This window comes from Kogia breviceps, chromosome 5, assembly GCF_026419965.1.
Source record: "Kogia breviceps isolate mKogBre1 chromosome 5, mKogBre1 haplotype 1, whole genome shotgun sequence".
NCBI classification, from domain to species: domain Eukaryota; kingdom Metazoa; phylum Chordata; class Mammalia; order Artiodactyla; family Physeteridae; genus Kogia; species Kogia breviceps.
Genome location: NC_081314.1, coordinates 56180457 through 56204234, shown reverse-complemented (window position 1 = coordinate 56204234; position 23778 = coordinate 56180457). Strand labels below are relative to the sequence as shown.

The window sequence follows — 23778 nt, the reverse complement described above, 5'->3', positions numbered from 1 at the left end:
GGGTATCATGGAAGAGAGGTGGACCAAGGCTGTAAGGGTGCTGCAGGGTCTGTAGGGGTGGAGGGCATGGTCAGGCCATTTGAGATGGCTGTTCTCTTGCTCTCCGTCCATCCCCTGCTCGACCAGGCCCTGCCTCACTCACAGGACTCTCCAATCCTCTCAATTACTGGGCTTCATCAGTAACTGCCTGCATGCTTGACTCTGCTCCAGCCCCTGGTTTCCCTGGCAACTGATGAGCCCACCTGACATCAATTCCCCTCCCCCAGAAATGATAGCCTCCTTCTCCTCTGAACAGCAAAGTCTGCTGTCATGTCCTGCCAGCTGTCTGCTGCACATGGTGGGATGTCACTCCAGGACCTTTTGCTTCAGATATGTAGGATCCCCTGTCCAATAAACCGCTGATGTCCCTGTTGCTGTATCCATCCTCTTTCTTCAGTTTGGAGGCTGGGCATCTACAAGGCTTACAGACCTGTGGGGTGCAGCCCAATTACTACCTAGTCAGAATAAATAAGCCATAAACTAAGAACATAAAGACTGTGCAATTAGAAAATGATGGAAAGACACATACTTATAAAGCCTGGTGACCTAGATAGCCCTCTAGCCTAGATAGTGAATGAATGGGATACTTCATAGAAACATGGACTCACTTCTGATGAGCTGATGACCTTGTTGACAGTGACCATTTCAAAGCAATTTTATTTTTGTAAATGGAGATCTCGGCCTTTTTTTTAAAAAAAAATAAATTTATTTACTTATTTATTTATTTATTTTTGGCTGTGTTGGGTCTTGGTTGCTGTGCGCAGGCTTTCTCCAGTTGCGCTGAGCGGGGGCCGCTCTTCGTTGTGGTGCGCAGGCTTCTCATTGCGGTGGCTTCTCTTGTTGCGGAGCACAGGCTCTAGGCACGGGGGCTTCAGTAGTTGTGGCTTGCGGGCTCCAGAGCACAGGTTCAGTAGTTGTGGTGCACAGGCTTAGTTGCTCCACGCCATGTGGGATCTTCCCGGATCAGGGATCGAACCCGTGTCCCCTGCATTGGCAGCTGGATTCTTAACCACTGCGCCACTAGGCAGGTCCCCCAAATCTTATTTTGATTAATGGATTGTAGTTATTGTGATTGCAACACTTAGATTTTTTTCACCTTTCTAATCAAATAGAAGCTGTACTCATTTCCTACGGCTGCCAGAATGAAGCAGCACAAATAGAAATGCCTTGTCTTGCAGTTCTGGAGGGTAGAAGTCAAAAACCGAGGAGTCAGCAGGGCCATGCACCCCCTGAAGCCTGTAGCTGGACCTTCCTTGCCTCCTGCTAGCTTCTAGTGGTTTGGGGATTCCTAGGCTTGCAGTTTGTAATCCTCATATGTTTTGTTTTCTGTTTGTCTTAACTTTCAGTTTCATTTTGATTCTTCTTTCCAGTAAGCAAAACTCAGACTCCACGCCCCACCCACTCCTCCTCTCACGCCAACCATAAGCTGCTGCCTCGTTCACTCTGTGGCAGTCAGACGCTGACAGGACCATGGCTCTGATGCAGGCTCCAGTGGGCCCCAGCCCTGGGCAGACCTGCGCACTGATCCTGATCTTCACAGTGCTCCTGCAGGCCCTCTGTGTGGCTGTGACTTACGTGTACTTCACCAATGAGCTGAAGCAGGTCAGTACGATGCACACGCTCTCTGACAGAGGCTCTTGGCAGCCCTCCGGTTAACTGCCTTGGTTGGCTCCTCGGGGAAGACTTTACAGAGGAAGAGAATCCTCTTTCTCTGCCTGGGGACCCTAACTGCTAATGCATATCATTACTGAGGACTTTGCAAAAGTGGATTGAAGAGACTACGTGCACGAAGTGCAGTTACAGAACTGGCTCCACCGGTTACTAGCAGATGCGGGCAACAAAACTCCTGAGGTGGTTTTGTCTTCAACAGAATGTTATAATATTAACAGCTGCCATTCATTGAGTGCTTTCTGCTTAATGCTTTATAGTTCTTGACTCAAATTCTTGGGAGTGAGAGGAGCTGCGTCAGGGCAGGACTGTATCTGCTTTTGCTTTCTGTGACACCTCTAGGCACTATCACAGAGCTCCCACATAGTAGGTGTTCACTAAACACTTGTTGAATGAATAACCAACCTTTATCGATGTACTGCCAGGACACAGGGAGTAGGGTAGAGTTGAGGCTTAACCCAAAGCCAGGCTCTAAACCACTTGTAATAATGCTGTTTTGTGTTCCAAATGTGGCTAATTCCAGTGGATTTTGAATGCAAAATTACTGAAAATAAGCCAACGCCATGTTTTGGCTTTCTGTGTACATATTTTTTTCATTTAATTTTTTTTATCGGCACATAGTTGATTTACAGTGTTGTGTTCGTTTCTGCTGTATGGCAAAGTGAGTCAGTTACACATAGACATATATCCACTTTTTTTTTTTTTTAGGGTTCACAAATCTTTCTTAAATGACTCTTTAAAAGGTAGCAAAACTGATTCTACTCCAATAAAATGATATCCACTCTTAAAAACTTTTTTAATTTATATTTTTTTAAAAGATTGTTTTGATGTGGACCATTTTTAAAGTCTTTTTTGAACTTGTTACAATATTGCTTCTGTTTTATGTTTTGGTTTTTTGGCCACAAGGCATGTGGGATCTTAGCTCCCTGACCAGGGATTGAACCCTCACCCCCTGCATTGGAAGGCAAAATCTTAACCAGTGGACCGCCAGGGAAGTCCCTATCCACTCTTTTTTAGATTTCTGTTCCCATGTAGGTCATTACAGAGTATAGACTAGCGTTTCCCTGTGCTATTCAGTAGGTTCTTATTAGTCATCTATTTTATATACAGTTGGGTGTATATGTCAATCCCAGTCTCCCAATTTATCCCTCCCCCTCATTCCCCCCCCTGGCTTGTTTTCTACATCTGTGACTCAACTTCTGATATGTAAATAGGTTCATTTGTACCATTTCTTTAGATTTTACATGTAAGCAATGTCATATGATATTTGTCTTTCTCTGTCTGACTTACTTCACTCAGTAAGACAATCTCTAGGTCCATCCATGTCACTGCAAATGCCATTATTTTGTTATTTTTTATGGCTGAGTAATATTCCATTGTATACAGTACCACATCTTCTTTATCTATTCCTCCATCAATGGACATTTAGGTTGCTTGCATGTCCTGGCTATTGTAAATAGTGCTGCAATGAACATTGGGGTGCATGTATACTTTCAAATTATGGTTTTCTCCAGATATATGCCCAGGAGTGGGATTGCTGGATCATATGGTAGCTCTATTTTCAATTTTTTAAGGAACATCCATACTGTTCTCCATAGTGGCTCTATCAATTTACATTCCCACCAAGAGTAAGGAGTTTCTGTGTATATTTTGACTAATTGTATATTGTATAGTAGGGAACTTCGAGCTGGAAGGAATTTTGGATACCCCTCGTTGTATAGATGAAACTAGAGACTGCCAGAGAAATGACTTATCCGAGCTCAGGCAGAAATTTGCAAGCAGAGCTGAACCTAGGGAATGCTCCTCCCATCACAGCAGGGTGTCAATAGGGTTAACCTATCTCCCCCTTGTGCTGAATAGCACCCTGCTGCATGATGACAATGTGACATCAAATCTGTCAGCAGGGCAGAAAATGCAAAGCTAAGGGTCTTGGACAAATGTAAAATAGTGTTTATCTGTTAAGGAAATAAATGCAGTTTGTATATCCTGTGGAGTATAAACTTGGCTCTCAACTGGTTGGGAATTTCCTTTGGAAATGAAGTGAATAAAACAAGAGTCAACAAAGTAATTATACAAATGATCACTACCATTAGATGGCCAGTAAAGTCAGCTTTGTTATAGGGCAATTTCAAAGAGCCTGTATTTGTAAGAAAAAAAATCATCGTGATTATAATCATGCCTTTTAGTTCTATGTCTGCCTGAGAGACTGGAAAGCTGCTGTGTTTCCCAGTTTGGAGTCAACATGTCCTAAGCTTTGTTAACTTTGCAGTATAAATAGTGAGTCTGTGTCTCCATATACAAGAGGTTCTCTCAATTTGCTGACATTACAAGTTGGCCTCATTTTAACACTGAATCAACTCGTTATTTACTGATCTGAGTTATGCAATCTGTGTACATGATCAAGTTTCTTTGAATTCTATAAAAATGGAAATTTCAAAGTTTAATATCTCCCCACTTGCACACATTTTTCCTGATTGCATGTTTATATGTGTACACTTCTGTATAGACATGCAGAAGAATTTATTAAGGGTATCAGAAAGAAGAGCATTAAGAGATATTGAGCAAAAACTGTTCCAGAAACTTTCAAAATACTGCCCTCTTTAATCCTCATAACAATTCTACAAAGTAAATATAATTATCCCATTTTATAGATGAACAAACTAAGACTCAGGGAAGTTAGGTAAAAGGTGAAGCCCAATTTTTTTGTGTGTGTGTGGTACACGGGCCTCTCACTCTTGTGGCCTCTCCTGCTGCAGAGCACAGCCTCCGGACGCACAGGCTCAGCGGCCATGGCTCACAGACCCAGCCACTCCACGGCATGTGGGATCTTCCTGGACCGGGGCACGAACCCGCGTCCCCGGCATCGGCAGGCGGACTCTCAACCACTGTGCCACCAGGGAAGCCCTGAAGCCCAATTTTGAACCCAGGCATTAAATAGGGGCTCAGTAAATGGTAACCATTGTAATCAGCATTGAGAAGTCTCTTAGAGTTTTCACCCTCTTCATCAGGAATTTATGCAAGGGAAAATGAATCTGAATCTCTTTGAGTGACTGCGTAGAGTTTGGAAAAGCATATTCAACACAAGTATTAATTTCCTAAATCAGATCACAGGTTTCACTTTGGCAAGAAAAAATTTGCAGAAGATACAGTGGGCAAGGATTATAGGGAGTGTGGGTTGAGCCAGGCTGAGGGATGTTGGATTGGACCCTCACAATTAAGCCTGTAGACCTGTGAGCATGAACAATAAATATGGGCTTAGCCTCTAAATTCTATGACTCTTAGGAAGTTTTATGACAAGGGGACTACCTATTGCTGTGGCATTATAGATGGGGAAGACAAAAGAGAAGGAGACCCTTATCCACTGATGTCCATAAATGATCCTTTATGCTATTTGTGGTTTGCAGAAACTGATTGTCAGAAACTAATGTCTGGGCAGCAGAGAGGGTCAGGGCTACCACCTTGAAGTCTCTGAGCCAGCCAGCCAGCAAAGGAGTCCACCCTGCTGACTTCAAGCCCTGCCAAGGACTGGTGGGCCCTGGCCTAGACAGTCACACTGTTTGTGATGGCAACAGCAGCAGTCGAGTGGAATCCACTTCTCAGAACCAAGGGCAATAGCAATCTCTCTCCTTCTAGAGTTGTCCAGATAAAAATAGCACACTCATCCCCCTGCACCCAACACCCAGATGTGGTTAGCAAGAGAACAGCCCCAGCCTGAGAAGTGCTGTAGGAAATTCAACCTCAAAGTGTGAAAGGATGTGAAAAGGAAAGGGGGAGAGAGACATCATCTTAATCATCATTAATCATTCTTGGAATAACCACAGCACCACCTTGCCCATGTGTCAGTTACCTGTGTTGGCCTAAGTCTGTAGAGGAAACTACTAAGTATGAAACATGTGGGGATGGAATGCAGAGTGGCTGGGGCTTTCTGTTGTTCAGAAGTCAATATGGATTGGCCAAAAATTTCGTTCAGGGTTTGCCGTTGAAAACCCCAAAAGAACTTTTTGGCCAGCCCAATATAAGCATAAAAATATCTAGAAGGAGAAGTAAGTTGTGATCTTTAGAGGGTAGAATTGTGGGTGCCTCTTTTTAATTTTTCTATATTTTAACAATTTTCGACAGCTAATGTTGTAAAAATATCTATGCTATCCATATGATTTTCATACAGATCTAAAGAGCATGACATTTTTGTGTAGTCTTAAGAGAAAACAACCGTATACAAAATTGCCCACACCCAGTCTAATCTCAACCCTGTAAAAAAAGAGATCATCCAAAAGGTTAACTAGGAGGTGGAATGAGGGTGGATCAGAGGGTTTTATTTGTTTTATTTTTAGAAAAGTATTCTATAATTTTCTATATTTTCCAGGCTGCCTGTGTATCCTCAGCGTCTTTAGGCTTCATTCAATCTGGGTTAACACTGGTGTCTCACTAGCTTGTCAGACTCCCTCCCACGTCTACTTAGGACCTTAGTTTTCAAGGTTCTCCCTCTCCACCTCCTGAAAGTGTTTCTGGAAAATCTCCAGAGGGTCTCCAGACGCCAGCAGTTGGTCCTGACCTGGGCTGGCCCCTGCTCTCTTCCACTCTCTCAAACTCCACTCGACTTCACAGGGGCTGTCAGCTACCCTGATCTCCTGATGCCAGCACCTCTCAACTCTGCCCTGTCCTGCCCCTAGCCTCAGCCTCCCGGGCACTCAGCCCTTTCATGCTGAGACAGCTTCCAACTGCTGTGAAGTAAGATGATAAGTTGCTCCCTCCCTTCTGTGTCATGCACATTGTTTTGTCCCAACAGGTTACGAAAATTAGTTAAGCCTGTTTATTCAGTTTCATCAAGTCAACGCCTGGCCAAGGCATACCCAGTCCTGCTGGGCTGGGGCAATGGCTAATACAACTGTTCTTCCTGGAACTACCCTCAGGCCTTGTTGGTGAATCCAGCTCTTCTTCCTTGATCCTCCCCTCAGTTTGCTAGACATGCTCTTCTATTTCTAAATTGAGTTCCTTCCTTGGAAAGGATTTTTAAGCTCACATAAATTGCAGATGAAAATTAATGTCTACAGTAAAAGAACATGGAGGTGGGTAGGATCAAAGGAATGGTGTCTAATTTCATCACCAGTCATAACTCAGGGGGTCCCAGCTGTCACCCCCACTACATCTACTAGGTGAATGTTTTACTCTTGGAATTTTAAAAAGGAAGAAAGAAAATAAACATTTACTTAAAAGTAAATGAATGTTCTATGCCAGAGTGTGGGGAAGGAATTAATTAACTCAGGTTTGTCACTTTTATGCTTGAGAGACCTGATCAAATGTCCAAGGAGTACGTGGCTGACAGTACAGACCTGCATGATTCTGGCTGAAAGCTCTCGTAAATATTTAAGTTATTTTGATGTGGAATGAGATCATCTTTCTATAGGAGGGAGCAGATAATCAGTAAGTTTGATCTTTCCTTCAACTTTGAAGTCCCCTAAGTTCAAATAACAGATAAAAATGGCTATGTTCCCATTTATTTCCCCAGAGAAAGGCAATTCAATGGATTTGTACAGAGAAATAACATCTCCTGAATCCCAGTTGTTAAAAATGAAAACAGGAAAAAAAAAAAAATCTGACCTTGCATGAACATCCTGTTTTTCTTCGTAAGATTAATCAGTTGTCATTCTGGAGTGCTCTGGATGGTTTGGGGTGTGTGTGTGTGAGTGTAAGTGTAACATCAAGCACAGACTTTGTTGGCAATGATCTAGCCATCGTAAATGTTTACCCTCAATCAGAAGAAGGGAGCAAACCTTCAAATGGTGTTTCGAGTCTCTGCAGGTAAACAAACCCCTAGCTGGTGTGGACATTCAAACGTCTAGTGGCAATGTAGTCTGGATTCTGCCATCCAGAGGAGTAGAAATCCAACAATAACTAGAATCTACTAAGACAATCAAAGCTCAGATCAAGAAACAGAATATTACCTGCACCCTAAAGACTTTGGCTAATTTTTTATTTAGGATCCTGGAATGTAAACAAACTCCACTGCCTACTTTGTACCTGGTGGGTTTCTAGCTGTAGGGTGGGAGTCACACTATGTCAGAGCTGGAAGGAACCTCAAAGATCACCACAGTGAGCTAGCTCAAAATGTAGAAGAAGAAGAGATGTCGAAGAGTAGAAGCAATTTGTTGAGGGACATACACGACTGCTCAAGGGCAGGGGCAGCAAAGGGCATTGTGACCCTGGATGCCTGGCCCACACCTGTTTCCTTTCCACCACATCTAACTGCTTACCTTTATTCAAAGGACAAAGGACGGCATGCTCCCTTTTACTTCAGGCAATGAGCTTTTCCAAGGTGCTAAGACTTCTCTGAACCCGTCATCAGCTTCTGTTGTTTTAACTTGTAAATGAACAAAAAGAAAAAGAACATGTGCATAATATTGTGTTATATTCATCTCAACCCAGATGCGGGACAAGTACTCCAAAAGTGGCATAGCTTGCTTCTTAAAGGATGATGACAATTTTTGGGATGCCAGTGATGACGAGAGTATGATCAGCCCCTGCTGGCATGTAAAGTGGCAACTCCATCAGTTTGTTAGAAAGGTAAGTGAACCACAGGGTCCCTTTACCAGCAGGCATAGAAGGTCAGAGGAGAAGGACTATTTTAGATCAAGTCTAGAGTCCTTATTTTGGAAAGGAGGAAACTGGGGCCCAGAGTGATTAAGTGATTGTCCCCAAATTCACTGAACTAGGAAAAGATGGGACAGCACCAAACAGTGGGTCCTGATCAACTCCTGGTCTAGAGTTTATTCCTCTCCTCCAGAGAGCTCCTTCATCTACTCTAAACTTTTTATCTCACCTTGTGGAAACTGAGGCACGGACAGAGCAATGTGTTCAAGGTCACACAACAATAAAGGATGTGTGTGATTTCTTTTTTTATTTGGAAGACAAAAGAAACCAGATAAGGGTGTTTTATATTCTTCCTACTTTGTTGTTCTCTGGAATTAAGTCTTTATTTATTTTTGTATGCATATAGAGATGAAGAAAGAGGAAAGGAAGAGGGAAGAAAGAGATACTTTGAGAAATTGAAGGTGATGACATCTCAATTTACAGTTAATAAATGACACATTACAAAATATTATTTTCTGTTTGTGAAAGTTGCTTAAATAGGATCTCCAGCAGAACCTTTATGTTAGCTAACAGTTTATTTCACTAAATATGATTACTTAATTATACTTTCAGTGACAGGACAGGTCAAATATAGTTTCTTCTCTCAGGCTGCTTCCTTATTTGTAAGATGGCATTAACATTTACCTTCTTCGTATCCGGAAAGGCCAGCTGTGAACACAAACATGAAAATTGTAAACTTCATTGTTTAGAAAAATTACTGGGGACATTCCCAGGGTAGGAGGAGGATGTGTTTTAAAGAAATGATAGTAAGTCTGTTGTCTGGTACTCAGAATGCCCTTCCGTAGAAACAGTGTTATGTCGGTGGTTAGGCTCTGATTTATAACCTTAAGCAGTCCTCGCAGTAAAGCCCAGCATCACCTGTGATGCTATTCCTATGAGAAATGAAATCAGACTTCCACCCGGTTGTCCTAGAAACACATCTGCTCCATGGCTGCCCTGGAATCGTGGGCAGGACACCTGCCGTGCACAAGCTGTCCTGGAGTAGCTGGGACTCCATTGCTCCAAGTGAAAAACACCAGGAAAGACCCAGGGTTGGGGAAGTGTCCTGAGGAACCTGAGGAATGGGACCCCACGGTTCCTAGGATTAGAGGGAGGGTGGCAAACCCACTGGTGGCAGAGGAGAGAAACTCAGAACTAGAGTAGAAATCTGGAGACCAAGGAGGGGGCTAGATGCTGGGCCTGGGAGTGGGGAGATGAGAGAAGCCGTGTGGGTGGGTTTTACAGGTCTCTTTTCTGCTCTTTCCCCCTTCCTCCCCCATTCTCACATCCTGCCGCTGATTAAAGAAGAGAGGGCACACAGCGGTGGATGAGAGTATAGGAGGGGAAAAGAGTTCCCCATTTTTCCAGGCACCGTGAAGTGAACAGACAATTTCCCATAAACAACCTATGCCCATTATGTATATTATCTCCCTTAATCCTCAAACAGCTCTGTGAGGAAGGAATCATTATTATCTTCTTTTTTTAAAAAAATAGATGAAGAAATTAAAGTAGTTCATATCAGTTAAGTAACTTGAGTAAAGTTTCCCAGGGCTGCTAATTAACAGATTTGAATCCAGTCCATCTGATTGTACTATAATCTTTTTTTTTTTCCCTTGGTGGCACCGTGTTAAGGACCACACTGTAGGATTTACCCTTTTCCCTTTCCTCCTCCTCCTTTTTCCTTCCTTTCTGGCCCAGAATGAGAGTGAGAGAGCTAATGTGCTGAGGCCACCCCTTGCTTCCCTTCCCACACGCCAGTGCCCATTGCCCTACAGGCAGCCCCCATTATCTGGGGTCAGAGCTTTTGACAGAGGAAAAAGAAGAGAGCTTCTGATTTGGAGCAGGAGTACAGAGGAATGGAGTTTCTGACAGTTGTGTAATTAACAACAGTGATAGGAAAGGTGGGCAAGGATGGGCAAAGCCCCCAGCGGTGACAGAACTGAGGGGAGAGATCTTTAAAGCCATGAATGAGTCACGTTAGGGTCGGCTCATTTAACAGAAAGGCTAGATTTCATTCTTTATTACTGGTTTTCCCCACTGGTTAGCACAAAGAAAGTGATATGAAGTGTTTAGTAAGATATGGGAATTTGGTAAAATATCTTCAATTTGAGAATGTCTCAGCCACATTCTCAGAAATGAGAGAGTGACATGGTGCTACCCCGTCACCACGGGACGGGCTGTGCGTGCCTGTGGGCACCATGAGAGAGAGGGAGTGTGCCTTACACCTTGAGTCTTGGGTATGTTCGATAATTTAAAGCTCTTGGACTCTGACACAGTGCCTTTATACACGCATGCATGCAGCTACACACACAATGCACTATACACACGCATGCATGCAGACACACACAGACAAGGCACTTATACACACGCATGCATGCAGACACAGACAAGGCACTTATACACACGCATGCATGCAGACACAGACAAGGCACTTATACACACGCATGCATGCAGACACACACAGACAAGGCACTTATACACACGCATGCATGCAGACACACACACTCAGAAAGTGCGGTGACATGGCTACTGCACCCGTCAGCCAGAAGGAGACCTGGGGAACATTAGGCTGACCTAACTTGGAGAAGGATAACTTTATCCAGAAACAGAAGTCTCCCAGACAGAGGACTATCCTTCCATCCACAGTAGGGACAGCTGCCTCCATATCCATCCTGCCTCCCTCCCAGCCCCACACACTCTATGCTTGGACAACTTAAAGCTGCCTAGGTTGATATCTTAGGTGGAAATTTTCTGTTAGACATCAGCAAGAAGAGCCACAGACATTCTATAGTCAGTCTAAATGTTTAGGGAAATTAACAAGCTTTATTCAATACTATTTGCAGATCATTTTGAGAACCTATGAGGAAACCATTCCTTCAATTTCAGGTAGTATTCTTTTTGTTGTTATTTTAATTTTCTACTGTCAACCTTGTGATAGGGTGAATAGCTCTCCATCCTCTTTCTCTCTGCTCCCATCCACACATCCCACCTCTGGTCACTGCTCAGTGTCTCAAGCTGCTTGGTTCTATTTCCCTCTTTGCATTGGCAGCTAGAAAGCTCAGAAGCAAATCTGTGACCCACCTATGGTCTGAACTTCGTTTCATCTGAATTTGATTCTTCCAACGTGGATTCTCCTTTCACCTCAACTTCTTCGATTCTTTATTTTTACCTTCTGATGTGGGTAACTTTCTGGAGCATAGCTGGAAAAAAAGGGCTCCAAAGTTAGCCATCTTCTCTGCTTCTGACCACCCCTAGGCTCTAAGCCTTTCTTTATGCAAAAGCCTCTTGCTCCATCACCTCTTTCTCAGCAATCTTTCTACCTACCCAAAATCCTCATTCTGCAGTCCCCACACCTAGGCTATCTCCGCTGATGGTCACCAGCCTGCTCTTGACCCACAACCCCCTTCATTGTCATTGCCCAGGCCGGCTTCTCTAGTCCTGCTGCAACTGGCTTCTTCCACTCCTGGATTTTCCCATAACCACCTCCTTCTCATCCTCCATCCTCATCACCTCTCAGAGAGAACTTCCCTGACCAACTTTCTAAGTAAGTTCACCCACATTCTATTTTTTCTATCATACTTATCTTGTTCATTTCCTTTGATATATATATATATATATATATATATATATATATATATCAAAGGAAAATATATAAATATTCTCTGTGTTCTGTCTGATTCCCTACTAGATTAAAGATCCACAAAGACAGAAAACATGCCTCTTTCTCTCACCTCTCTATTCCTAGACTTAACTGTACACCTCAAGCCTAGTAGATTCTCTCTTATCCCCCTGGTCCTTACCTGCACCACCTTTGGTGTGTGTGTTCATGTGTATGTGTGTGCGTGTATTTTGACTGAGATGAAATTCACATAATATACAAGTAACCATTTTGAAGCGTATAATTTGGTGGCCATTAGTACGTTCACATTGTTGTGCCACCATCCCTCTACACAGAAAGTTCTTAATACATATTTTAAAAATCAATACAGAAGTAAATACAACTGATGAATTAAATTTACTGCTGCTTTGCATTTGGCTCACCATAGCCCCATTTTCCTCTGTTAATAATCATACCAGCCTGCATACGTGTACCAGAGACTTACAGTCCTGGGGTACACCAGCCTGGCAGAGAAGAATCAGTTTTTTAATAGATATTTTACTAATGACGTCTTCCTAATTTTCAGCTATCCTTTTCCATTACAATAAGCTTCCTCATCACTTGACAATCCCCACCATCCTTTATTAAAGGGGCTTTATTATTAAATACGAAGGCAAGACCTGGTCTCAGGGTCTAAGCATTCTTTCTGGTCATTTCCCCGAAGGCAAAAAACAGTAGTAGGAATGTTGAACACTACTTCTCTTCAAATGAGGAACACCAGATCCGTGGTCTACAGTAGATGCATGTACTATTTTCAGTGTTGGAAGAAAAATATTCTTTTTTATTCATCCCAGTGGGGCGTAGAAATCATATACTCCTCAGTATACCAAGATGTATCCATGACACCCAAATATACATATTCACTGACTTCTTTTTCAGGAGCAGTTTGCTATAGCCAGTAGGAAATGTCCTCTCTTCAGAATTTGCTTTTATAGCTAGGCTTTCCCATATCCTTGCAATGACCTCAAGTGCAAGATATTTGTAACTGGATTCCATTACTGAATATTTTAAAATAAAATGTTACAGTCTAGGGGCAGTCAAGGCATTATGAGTTATTTATCAATGGTGGTTAAAAGTAAATGGACACATCAACCTTGAAAGCTGAGCATTCTGAGAGTAACATGTAATTGACCGTACTTCCCCCAGCTGTGTTTGGTTTTCAGTATCCTGCACACACCCATCTATCCTGAATAAGTAACAACACCAAATAGATGGAGAGACTCCTTAGCATTCCTTCCTCACCTATGAAATTTTATCACCTCCTTTCAGTTTCTTCTACTACTAGCCTAGATTAAAGCTTCCTGTTCTCAGACCTGATCAATTACAGCCATCTGCTAGCTCGCCAATCTCCAGCCCTCTCACTTTCTACCCATCAAACCTTACTCTGAGGTAGTTTAGCCTAAAGCACAACACATATCTTTTTGCTTCCCTGATAAAACCTTCCAGAGTCTTCCCATGTCTGTAAAAATTCAAATCTCTTAGTCTAACAATCAAATCCTCTATAGTTTAAATCCTCATTCAAACCTGAAACTGAACTCCTCTGATGCCTGTGTCCCGGGAATGCTTTGTGCATCCTGCCTTGCGGACACTATTCTAGATCTCTGGGAATGCCCTTTTCCCATTGCTGTGGGTCCCAAGCCTCCCCAGCCCCACCCATTTCAGAGAATTGTCCTGCCCCTCAAATGCTTTCTTGCATTCATTTGTTTATAGTTCTTTCTCCATCTGCCTAGAAGAGGGTCAGGTATAGATGTGACGGGCACTTTGGTTTGCTGCAGTACGTGAATGAAAGGGCCTTAGTCCAAACCCTCCCCTGACCTCAGCTCTCCAACAAATAGGAATCTTTCCCTCCCCTGAACACCCATCACCCTTCATTTCTATTTCTTATAGGTTAATTTTCACTTTCTAATGTGTGTCTTCCCTAAAAACTGTAAGTCCCTTGAGGGCTCAGTCAGTGTAATCAGTGATTAATCTTTGAAGTCCCTGTGGAGCACTGCCTTGTCCCTGGACGTACTTGCTCGATGAAAATGTATAGTTTATCTCAACAACCAACGTAAACATCCTGGGAAGTTTGAGCTGATTTTTTTAAAGAGTAGTCTGTTGAATTTGCAGTCTTTCAGTCTGCTCCAAAGTACTTCGGATGGTGGTCAATAAATGTTATTTATTTATTATGATCTAATGAATCAGTGATTTTTATGCTCATATACTGGTTATCATGACCATTATGTCATTTCATATTCCCTTTGGGAGGTGAGGGAAATGACTGTTGGATACCAGTTTGTAGCATCTTTGGACAATTGTTATCACTGCTAGTCCTTTAGAGTAGGTAGTATCTAGCAGGGAGGAAAAAATAATTGAGATGATAAAAATTGGTATCACTCTGTTTCTATATATAACTCGAAGTGGAAATTTGCCAGTACCTGGTTATTAGTACACTTTAAATGCCTCAGCAGGAATATTATAAGTCCACAGTTTTGTTGTTATTATTGTAGTTTAGGAAAAGGGTCAGAATCTTGACTTTGTTATGTTCTAGTTGAACCTTACCCCTGAGATGCCGATAAACTTTAGCCCAACTTACTGCTTATCCTTCCCATCTAAAGTACTTTTCAAATTCAACATAGGCTGAAGTAGACTGATTATAATACTAAAATGTAGATTGGTTTTATGAAAACCCATATAATCAACTTTGGGAGCCCAGTGTGCTTACAATGCTTGATTAATAAGAGCTGTGAACAGCACTGTATCTGAGATGTGTTTGACAAGTGCTGATGATTCTTTGTCATTTCTCTTTTAGAAAAGCAACAAAATATTCCTCGCCTAGAAAGAGAAAAAGGTCCTCAGAGGGTGGCTGCTCACATAACTGGGACCAATCGGAAAAGCACATTCTCAGTTCTAAGTAAGAGAAACAATGAATATACGGTTTAAAAGAAGGGAATGGAAGAATTTGTTCCAAATAATTTATTCTTTTAACTTGTATCAGAAATGTTTATATGGCTATCTATCTACAAAATGCTCAGTAGTAATCAAGTCTCAGATTGACTCTTTTCAGAAGCAAGATTACAAGATGAAGAGCTTAGTTACTGCCCTGGCATAACTGGCTTCAAGAAAATTCTGAAGTGGAAGTGGGAGAACTTTGAGTTTCCCATGCCCCCATTTTTGCTTTTCTTCTTCTTCTTTTTTAAAGTAATTTCTCTCTCTTTCATCAAATCTTTCTCCTCTTCAAAAAAAAAGGTTCTAAATCAGTCATCTGGGCTTCCCTGGTGGCGCAGTGGTTGAGAATCCGCCTGCCAATGCAGGGGACACGGGTTCGTGCCCCGGTCCGGGAAGATCCCACATGCCGCGGAGCGGCTGGGCCCGTGAGCCATGGCCGCTGAGCCTGCGCGTCCGGAGCCTGTGCTCCGCAACGGGAGAGGCCACAACAGTGAGAGGCCCGCGTACCGAAAAAAAAAAAAAAAAAAATCAGTCATCTACTTTCCCCATGAGTCACCAAGGCCTCCCAGTGGCATTTGTATTAGGTTGAATCATAAAAAGTTGGCCAATATTTGACTACTTTGCACTTACAGAAATGTCAGTTTCATATGGTTTAACCAAATAGGTTAAGCCTAATTATTAACTATAGAACAGGTGTCCATATACTGCTGTGGTTAGTGCATGGGTCTTGTAATCTAAATACCCACATTGGAATCCCAGCTACTCCTTACTTAGTTCTTTGTTTTGAGCAAATTACTTAATACAATCAAGCTTCATTTTCTTCATATACAAAGTAGAGATAATCTTTAACTCACAAAACAGTGAAGATTAATGCAAAATGCTGTTGCATTGTAAGTACTCAGTAAGTAGTACTTTTATTATTGTAAAAAGTTTTGTCCCAGGTTAAAGAAATTTCAGGCATCAGTTAATGAATGAAAAGGTTGTTGGGGTTTTTTGTTGGTTGGTTGGTTTTTGTTTGTTTTTTTCTGGGCAGTTGCCTTCATGGTGTTCCTGAACTCATGTTTTGTAAATCATTGACATGTGCTGCCTGAGTGAGATCGTTATTTCACTATTCCTGTTTACTATTCATCAATTAATATGATAGTTGTTTTCAACTCTTGAAAAACTCAATTTTGTGTCAGTCATGGAGATGAGCCCAAAGTTTAAAAGAATATCATATCTTAGTAAGGCCCATCTTCATTCAAAGTCTTTGGGATTTAAAGATCCAAAGATCTGAAGATCTTTAAATCTGGGCTCTTTTTGCCAAACCTTGTACCCTGTCTTATTGGACTAGAAATGCCTTCTGCTTGGATGGTGCTTTAGACACTGGTTTAGAGAAAGACCAAGGAGGAATCCAAAAAGGCCTAAAAGAATAGCAGGAATTTATGAGCTCTAGGCTTGAGGAAATAGATATGTTTCTTTTGGTTTCTTTCTACATTGTTGATATGAGCTCACCAGCACAGGAAAGGAGGCTGAGGTTTCTGTTCAGAACAGAAATTCTTCGCAGGAGTAAAGATTGCCATCTTAGTGAACCATTCCCATGCTACTATTCAGAGTAGATGAGGTAAGGGACTTCCAACAGATCACAGTGATACGGGAGCCTCCAGATTTCTATATGACTAGAATTTAGAATCCTTGGAAGATTGAAGGAGCAAGAAGTTTTGTAATAGATTAAAATTCTTTACAATCCCAACCAAAGCATTGGCTAGCCACAGCTATTGGGATACTTCTTGTTTTGCTATAGGCTAACTTTATTTTTCTCTAAACTTCATCCCAGGCTCCAAGAATCAAAAAGCTTTGGGCCAGAAAATAAATTCCTGGGAGTCATCAAGAAAAGGACATTCATTCTTGAATAATTTGCACTTGAGGAATGGAGAGCTGGTTATCCACCAAACAGGGTTTTATTACATCTATTCCCAAACATACTTTCGATTTCAGGAAACTGAGGAGGTTTTGGGAACAGTTTCAACAGAAGAGAACAGAAAGAAAAACAAACAAATGGTACAATATATTTACAAATGCACGAGCTATCCTGACCCCATACTGCTGATGAAAAGTGCTAGAAATAGTTGTTGGTCTAAAGATTCAGAATATGGACTCTATTCCATCTATCAAGGTGGAATATTTGAGCTTAAGGAAAATGATCGAATTTTTGTCTCTGTAACTAATGAGCAATTGATTGACATGGACCAAGAAGCCAGTTTTTTCGGGGCCTTTTTAATTGGCTAAATGATCTGCAAAGAAAAAACAGTGCCCCCAGAGAGACTTTTCACTTTTCAGAGCGATATACTGTGAAAAGACTGCAAAAGAGCTGACAAAATAAGGCAGCCGGAGCAGAGCAGCCACAATCACAAGACTCTACAGCACAAGCTTTTTTGGTATCTCTGAAAAGTGACCAACTTATTCCAAGAAAGAGAAACTGACAAAAGACCTTCTGGGACTCTACCTGATATCAGCTTGCTAGCAGAAATCTAGAAGGTTCTCAGTTTACAAACATTTGTGTAGCAATTAACATCTTCTGCCTTAACCGTCTACTCTTGTGAAGATACCAGAAGACTGAAAGGTCATGGTCAGGGTATGCAGTGTGCCAGGGGAGTTGGTGCAGTGTGGGGCCTTGTGGGAGTTGTCCTGTACCTTTGTACTCTTGGAAGTAAGAAAATTCCATTCGAAATCGTATCATTTCACTAAACAAATTAAAGTTATGTTTAGTGAACAAGGAACTATTTTCGGTTGGCCAAAAAGTTCGTTCGGGTTTTATGTAGTCATATAAAAACCCGAACGAACTTTTTGGCCACCGTGATATTTCTGAGTGGCTTGTGTTTTTCACTCCCCAAAGTCAGGCTGACCGAAAGTACTGAAGATATTTTTGATAGAAGACTCTAAAATGAATGATAAGATAATCAGAAATCAGGAATTTGGCCCCTTGTGAGCAGGAGAACTCGGAAAGTGGGAAAAAAAAAAAAAAGAACTGTTTGATAATGTAACTTAGGGATGGGCAAGAATTAATTATGACTCTATATTTTTATACTAAAATTTTAAAATATGTTTCTTTTTCAATAAAAATGACATGTTAAAATATGTAGTTTTTGTGTATCTCGTACTTATGTTTTATAGTAACAAGATTACTAATGATGGGGAAAAGGACTTATCTTTTTTCATGGTATCGTTTATCTGACGTGTCTTACAGAAGAAAGAAAGAAACTGCTCACTTTTTGCATAATGTGATTAAAATATATCAGTCCTTTCCTTTATAGTTAATGCTTTTGCTATAGGTTGAATTATGTCCCCACAAAAGATATGTAGAAGTCCTCCTCCCCGGTACCACATAATGTGACCTTATTTGGAAAGAAGTTTGTTGCAGATATACTTAGTAAAGATGAGGTCATAGTGGAATAGTCTGGGTCCTTAATATTGTATAATGTGACTGGTGTCCTCATTATTTAAAGAAGGAAATTTGGAAACAGAAACAGAGACCCACAGGGAGAACTCCATGTGGTAACAGAGGCAGAGATTGGAGTGAGGGAGTTGCAAGCAAGGAGCTTCAAGGATTGACGGCCCTCATCAGAAGCTTGGGAGACAAGAAAAGATTCTACCCGTAGCCTCAGAAATCTAATGACACCTTGATTTTGGACTCCTGGCCTCAAGAACTGTGAGAGAATATATTTCTGTTGTTGAAAGCCACCCAGTCTGTTGCACTTTGGTTCAGCAGCCCGAGGAAGCTAATACAGCTTTGTACATTATGTTCAAGAAATCTTTTTTTACTGATGTCACACAGATATCACCATCTATATTTTTTTTCTGAAATCTTTAAATTTGGCCTTTCATAGTTTGATAGTGGGATTCAACTGTAATTTAATTCGTGTGTGATGAGCTAGGGATGGAATTTTATCTTTACCATATCAGGGACCAGTTGTCCAGCACTGTTCATTGGCTAGTCCACTCTTTCCCCACTGATTTTAAGGTTTAATATCATATACCAACATCCCAGGGTGTCTGTTTCTGTGCTCACTTTTTTTTCCTATTGGCCTGGTTGTCCGTCCTTGCACCCATACCATCCATTTTTTAAAAACTGTGATAAAATATAAATAACATAAGATTTACCATTTAACCATTTCTGAGTGTACAATTCAGTGGCATTAAGTACATTCACACTCTTGTGCAAACATCACCACTATTCATGTCCAGAACATTTCATTATCCCAAACTAAAACTTTGTAACCATTAAACAGTAATTCCTCATTTTCCCTTCCTCCCACCCCTGGTAATCACCATACTACTTTCTTTATGAATTTGACTGTCTTATGTACCTCATGTAAATAGAATTATGCAATATCTGTTCTTTTATGTCTGGCTTATTTGACTTAGCATGTCTTCAAGGTTCAACCCATGTTGAAGTAAGTATCAGAATTTCATTTCTTTTTAAAAAACTTTTTAATTTAAGTATAGTTAATTTACAGTGTTATGATAATTTCTGCAGTTCATTTCTTTTTAAGGTTGAATAATATTGCATTGTTGGAAAATACATACCACATTTTGTTTATTCATTTATCTGTTGATCATACTCTGGCTTTAGTGGTTACTATTTGCTTTTCTATAAATTTTGATGTCTTGTATGTATGTTCTCCTTCTTTAGTCCTGTTTCAAAATAGCATGGGCATTTTGGGTTTTAATTCACAAACTTTGTGCAACATAAGTATCTTTCATTATGACATTTTCAGGCAAAGCTTAGAAGGAAAATAGTTACATCTGTCAGTTTAAATAAATATTCTGGGAAAAGCCTCAAATTACATTCCAAATACAGTTGATACAATGTCAGAACTACATGTAAACTTTTTAAAAAATATTAATTTATTTATTTTTGGCTGTGTTGGGTCTTCGTTGCTGCACATGGGCTTTCTCTAGTTGCGGCGAGCGGGGACTACTCTTCATTGTGGTGCGTGGGCTTCTCATTGTGGTGGCTTCTCTTGTTGTGGAGCATGGGCTCTAGGCGCACGGGCTTCAGTAGTTGTGGCACGTGGGCTCAGTAGTTGTGGCTCGTGGGTTCTAGAGCACAGGTTCAGTAGTTGTGGTGCACAGGCTTAGTTGCTCCGCGGCATGTGGGATCTTCCCGGACCAGGGCTTGAACCTGTGTCCCCTGCACTGGCAGGCCTATTCTTAACCACTGCACCACCAGGGAAGTCCCTACATGTAAACTTTTTGAACAGTCTGAATAATGACTATTGCCACCCAGAAGGAAAACAGCCCATTTGAACTAACGGAGAAGGAGATAGAAAGGAATGAAGGAAAACAGTCAGATTTCTTAGACTTTATAGGACAGGCCCATAGAGCTATTGAGCTATGGATATGTGATATTCTTTAAGACAAGGGAGGAAGGACCCCCAAAGACAATTTAGAGATCATTAAGCCTTCTTCCTTGGTATCAAAATGTGGGAATCTATCACTTCAGTTTTAACAGACCAATTCTTGCCCATTGCTGTGTGAGTGGCGCCACCCAAAGCCATGGGAGCAATGCTACCAAAGCTATGGAGGCCAGACCCCTGCCCAGCAGAGCCCTTGGGCAAGGCTGCCTCTGCCTAGATGTCAAAGAATGGAGCCGTCTAGAGCTGTGGGCATCCAGCCTAGGCAGAAGACCACAGAGAGGATGAGGTTACTGCAGAGAGCCCTGCCAGGGAAATGCCCAATGGAGCCACGAGGGTGTGGCTGCTCCCATGACCCCAAATCAATAGAGCCACTGGTATGCAATTCCAGACAGGGAGAGCTGCAAGCATGCAAATCAAGCCAGTGAGAATCGCTCCCTGGACGGCCCCCAGCAAAGCTGTGGGGCAGGGATGCCCCAGTGTGCACGAAAGGTCATTCCCATATCGCAGGGACTCTGGTAGGCAGAGTATCGGGAGAAAGATTATTCTCAAGCCTTAAGATTTGATATTTGCCTCGTTGGGTTTGGACTTGCTTGGGACCTGCCACCCCCTTCTTTCCTATTTCTCCATTTAGGACTGGGAGAGTTTACCCTATTGCCTGTCCTGCCGTTGTATTTTGGAAGCACATAACTTGTTTTATTTCATGGGCTAATAGCTGGAGAGCAATTTACCTCAGAATGAATAGTACCTTGAGTCTCATGCACATCTGATTCAGGGGATATGTATATGAGACTTTAAACTTGGACTTTTGAGTTAACGTTAGAAGACATTAAGATTTGGGGGACTGTTGAGATGGAATGAGCATATTTTGCAAGCAAAATGGACATGAATTTTGGGGAGCCAGAGACATAATGCTGTGGTCTGAATGTTTATTTCCCTCCAGAATTCATATGTTGAAATCCTAATGCCTTATGTGATGGTATTAGAGCTGGGGCTTTTGGAAAGTGATTGGGTCACGATGGGTCCACCCTCATGAATGAGATTAATGTCCTTATAGAAAAAAAGCCTGAGATAGGTGCCTTATCCCTTCTGTCATGTGAGGATACAACAATGTCTGTCACTCAGAAGAGGGTACCCACATGACCATGCTAGCACCCTGATCTTAACTTCTAGCCTCCAGAACTGTGAGAAATTAATTTCTTTTGTTTATAAACCACCCAGTCTGTGGCATTTTGTTATAGCAGACCAGATGGACTAAGACATTCTCCAGTCAGAAAACAAAAAGTGGTTGAATGAATTAAAAAATAAAATCCAGCAATATGCTCTCTACAAGGGACTCACTTTAGATTTAAAGATATACATAGGCTGAAAGTGAAGGAATGGAAAAAGATATCCTATACAAATGGTGACCAAAAACAGCAGGGTTGACTACAATTATATTAGGCAAAACAGACTTTAAGTCAAAAACTGTATCTAGAGACAAAGAAGGTCATTATATAATGATAGAAGGTCAATTTAACAGGAAGATATAGCAATTATATGTACATATCCAACATCAGAACACCTAAATGTATAAAGCAAATACCAACAGATCTGAAGGGGAAAATTGACAGCAATACAATAATAGTAGAGACTTCAATATCCCACTTACAATAATGGACAGAACACCTAGAAAGAAAATCAATAAAGAAACAACTGACTTTGTTGTTTGACAAAACATTGATGAAGGAAATTGAAGATGATACAAAGAAATGGAAAGTTGTCCCATGTTCTTGGATTGGAGAATTAATACTGATAAAATGTCCATACTACTCAAAACAATCTACAGATTTAATGCAATTCCTATCAAAATACCCATGACATTTTTCACAGAATTAGAACAAATAATCCTAAAATATAAATGTCCACAAAAGACCCCAAATTGCCAAAAAGATCTTGAGAAAAAGAAGAAAGCTGTCAGTATCACACTCCTGACTTTAGAATATACTACAAAGCCACAGTAATCAAAACAGTATGATACTGGCACAAAAGCAGAAACATAGATCGATGGAACAGAATAGAGAGCCCAGAAAAAAACCCACACATCTATGGGCAATTAATATATAATAAAGGAGGCAAGAATATATCATGGAGAAAAGACAGTCTCTTCAATAAAATGTGCTGGGAAAATTGGACATCTACATATAAAAGAACAAAATTAGAGTATTTCCTCATACCATATACAAAAATAAACTCAAAATGGATTAAAGACCTAAATGTAAGACCTGAAACCATAAAACTCCTAGAAGAGAACATAGGCAGAACACTCTTTGACATAAATCACAGCAATATTCTTTTGGATCTGTCTCCTAAGGCAAAGAAATAAAGGCAAAAATAAACAAATGGAACCTAATTCAATTTAAAAGCTTTTGCACAGCAAAGGAAACCATGATGAAGCGAAAAGACAGCCTACTGAATGGGAGAAAATATTTGCAAATGATATGACCAAAAATGGGTTAATATCCAAAATTATATAAACAACTCATACAACTCAATATTTTTAAAAAACCAAACAACCTGGTTAAAAATGGGCAGAAGACCTGAATAGATGTTTTTCCAAAGAAGATATACAGATGGCCAACAGGTACATGAAAAAATGTTCAACATTGCTAATCATCAGAGACATGCAAATCAAAACCACAATGAGATAGCACCTCACACCTGTCAATGCTTCTATTCAACATAGTACAGGAAGTCCTATCCAGAGCAATTAAACAAGAAAAAGAAACATTAAAAAGCATCCAAACTGGAAAGGAAGAAGTAAAATTTTCTCTGTTTGCAGATGACATGGTCATATACGTAGAAAATCCTAAATACTCAACAAAAACAACAACAACAAAACTTTTAGAACTAATAAATGAGTTCAGCAAATTTGCAGAATACAAAATCAACATACAAAAGTAAGTCACGTTTCTATACAAAAACAACAAACTAACCAAAGAGGAAATTAAGAAAACAATTACATTCGCAATAGTAACAAAAAGAATAAAATACTTAGGAATTAACTTAACCAAAGAGATGAAAGATTTAATAGTGTTAAAATGTCACTTTTATGCTAAGTGATCTACAGATTCAGTGTAATCTCTATCAAAATCCTAATATCATTTTTTACAGAAATAGAAAAATATTTTTAAAATTTTATGCAGAACCATAAAAGACCCTGAATAGCCAAAGCAATCTTGAGCAAGAAGAACCATGCTGGACACATCACACTTCCTGATTTCAAAATATATTTCAATAATCAAGAACAGTGTGGTACTGGCATAATGATAGACAGGTGGACCAATAGAATAAAACAGAGAGTCCAGTAATAAATGCATACATCTTTGTCCAGTTGATTTTTGACAAGGGTGCCAATGCCCTTCAATGGGGGAAAGAATAGCCTCTTTAATAAATGGTACTAGAACAACTGAATATCCATAT

General features: G+C 40.8%; 1 protein-coding gene across 3 annotated transcripts; it reads left to right on the top strand.

Annotated features, from left to right (window-relative positions):
- Positions 1–1439: 1439 nt before the first annotated feature.
- Positions 1440–18037, top strand: TNFSF10 (TNF superfamily member 10). Of its 3 annotated transcripts, XR_010840668.1 has the most exons (6): positions 1468–1641; positions 8131–8268; positions 11178–11220; positions 14784–14885; positions 16737–17681; positions 17744–18037. XR_010840668.1 is itself a non-coding variant. In XM_059065462.2 (5 exons), exons 1-5 carry the CDS (start codon positions 1510–1512, stop codon positions 17186–17188), a joined length of 867 nt encoding a protein of 288 aa, XP_058921445.1. In that variant the 5' UTR covers positions 1440–1509; the 3' UTR covers positions 17189–18037. The 3 variants fall into 3 exon arrangements, 2 of the variants coding, with proteins under 2 accessions (XP_058921445.1, XP_058921446.1); XM_059065462.2 differs by having other exon boundaries at positions 1440–1641; positions 16737–18037; XM_059065463.2 differs by lacking the exons at positions 8131–8268; positions 11178–11220; positions 14784–14885; positions 16737–17681; positions 17744–18037 and adding an exon at positions 5104–5794 and having other exon boundaries at positions 1460–1640.
- Positions 18038–23778: the final 5741 nt, after the last annotated feature.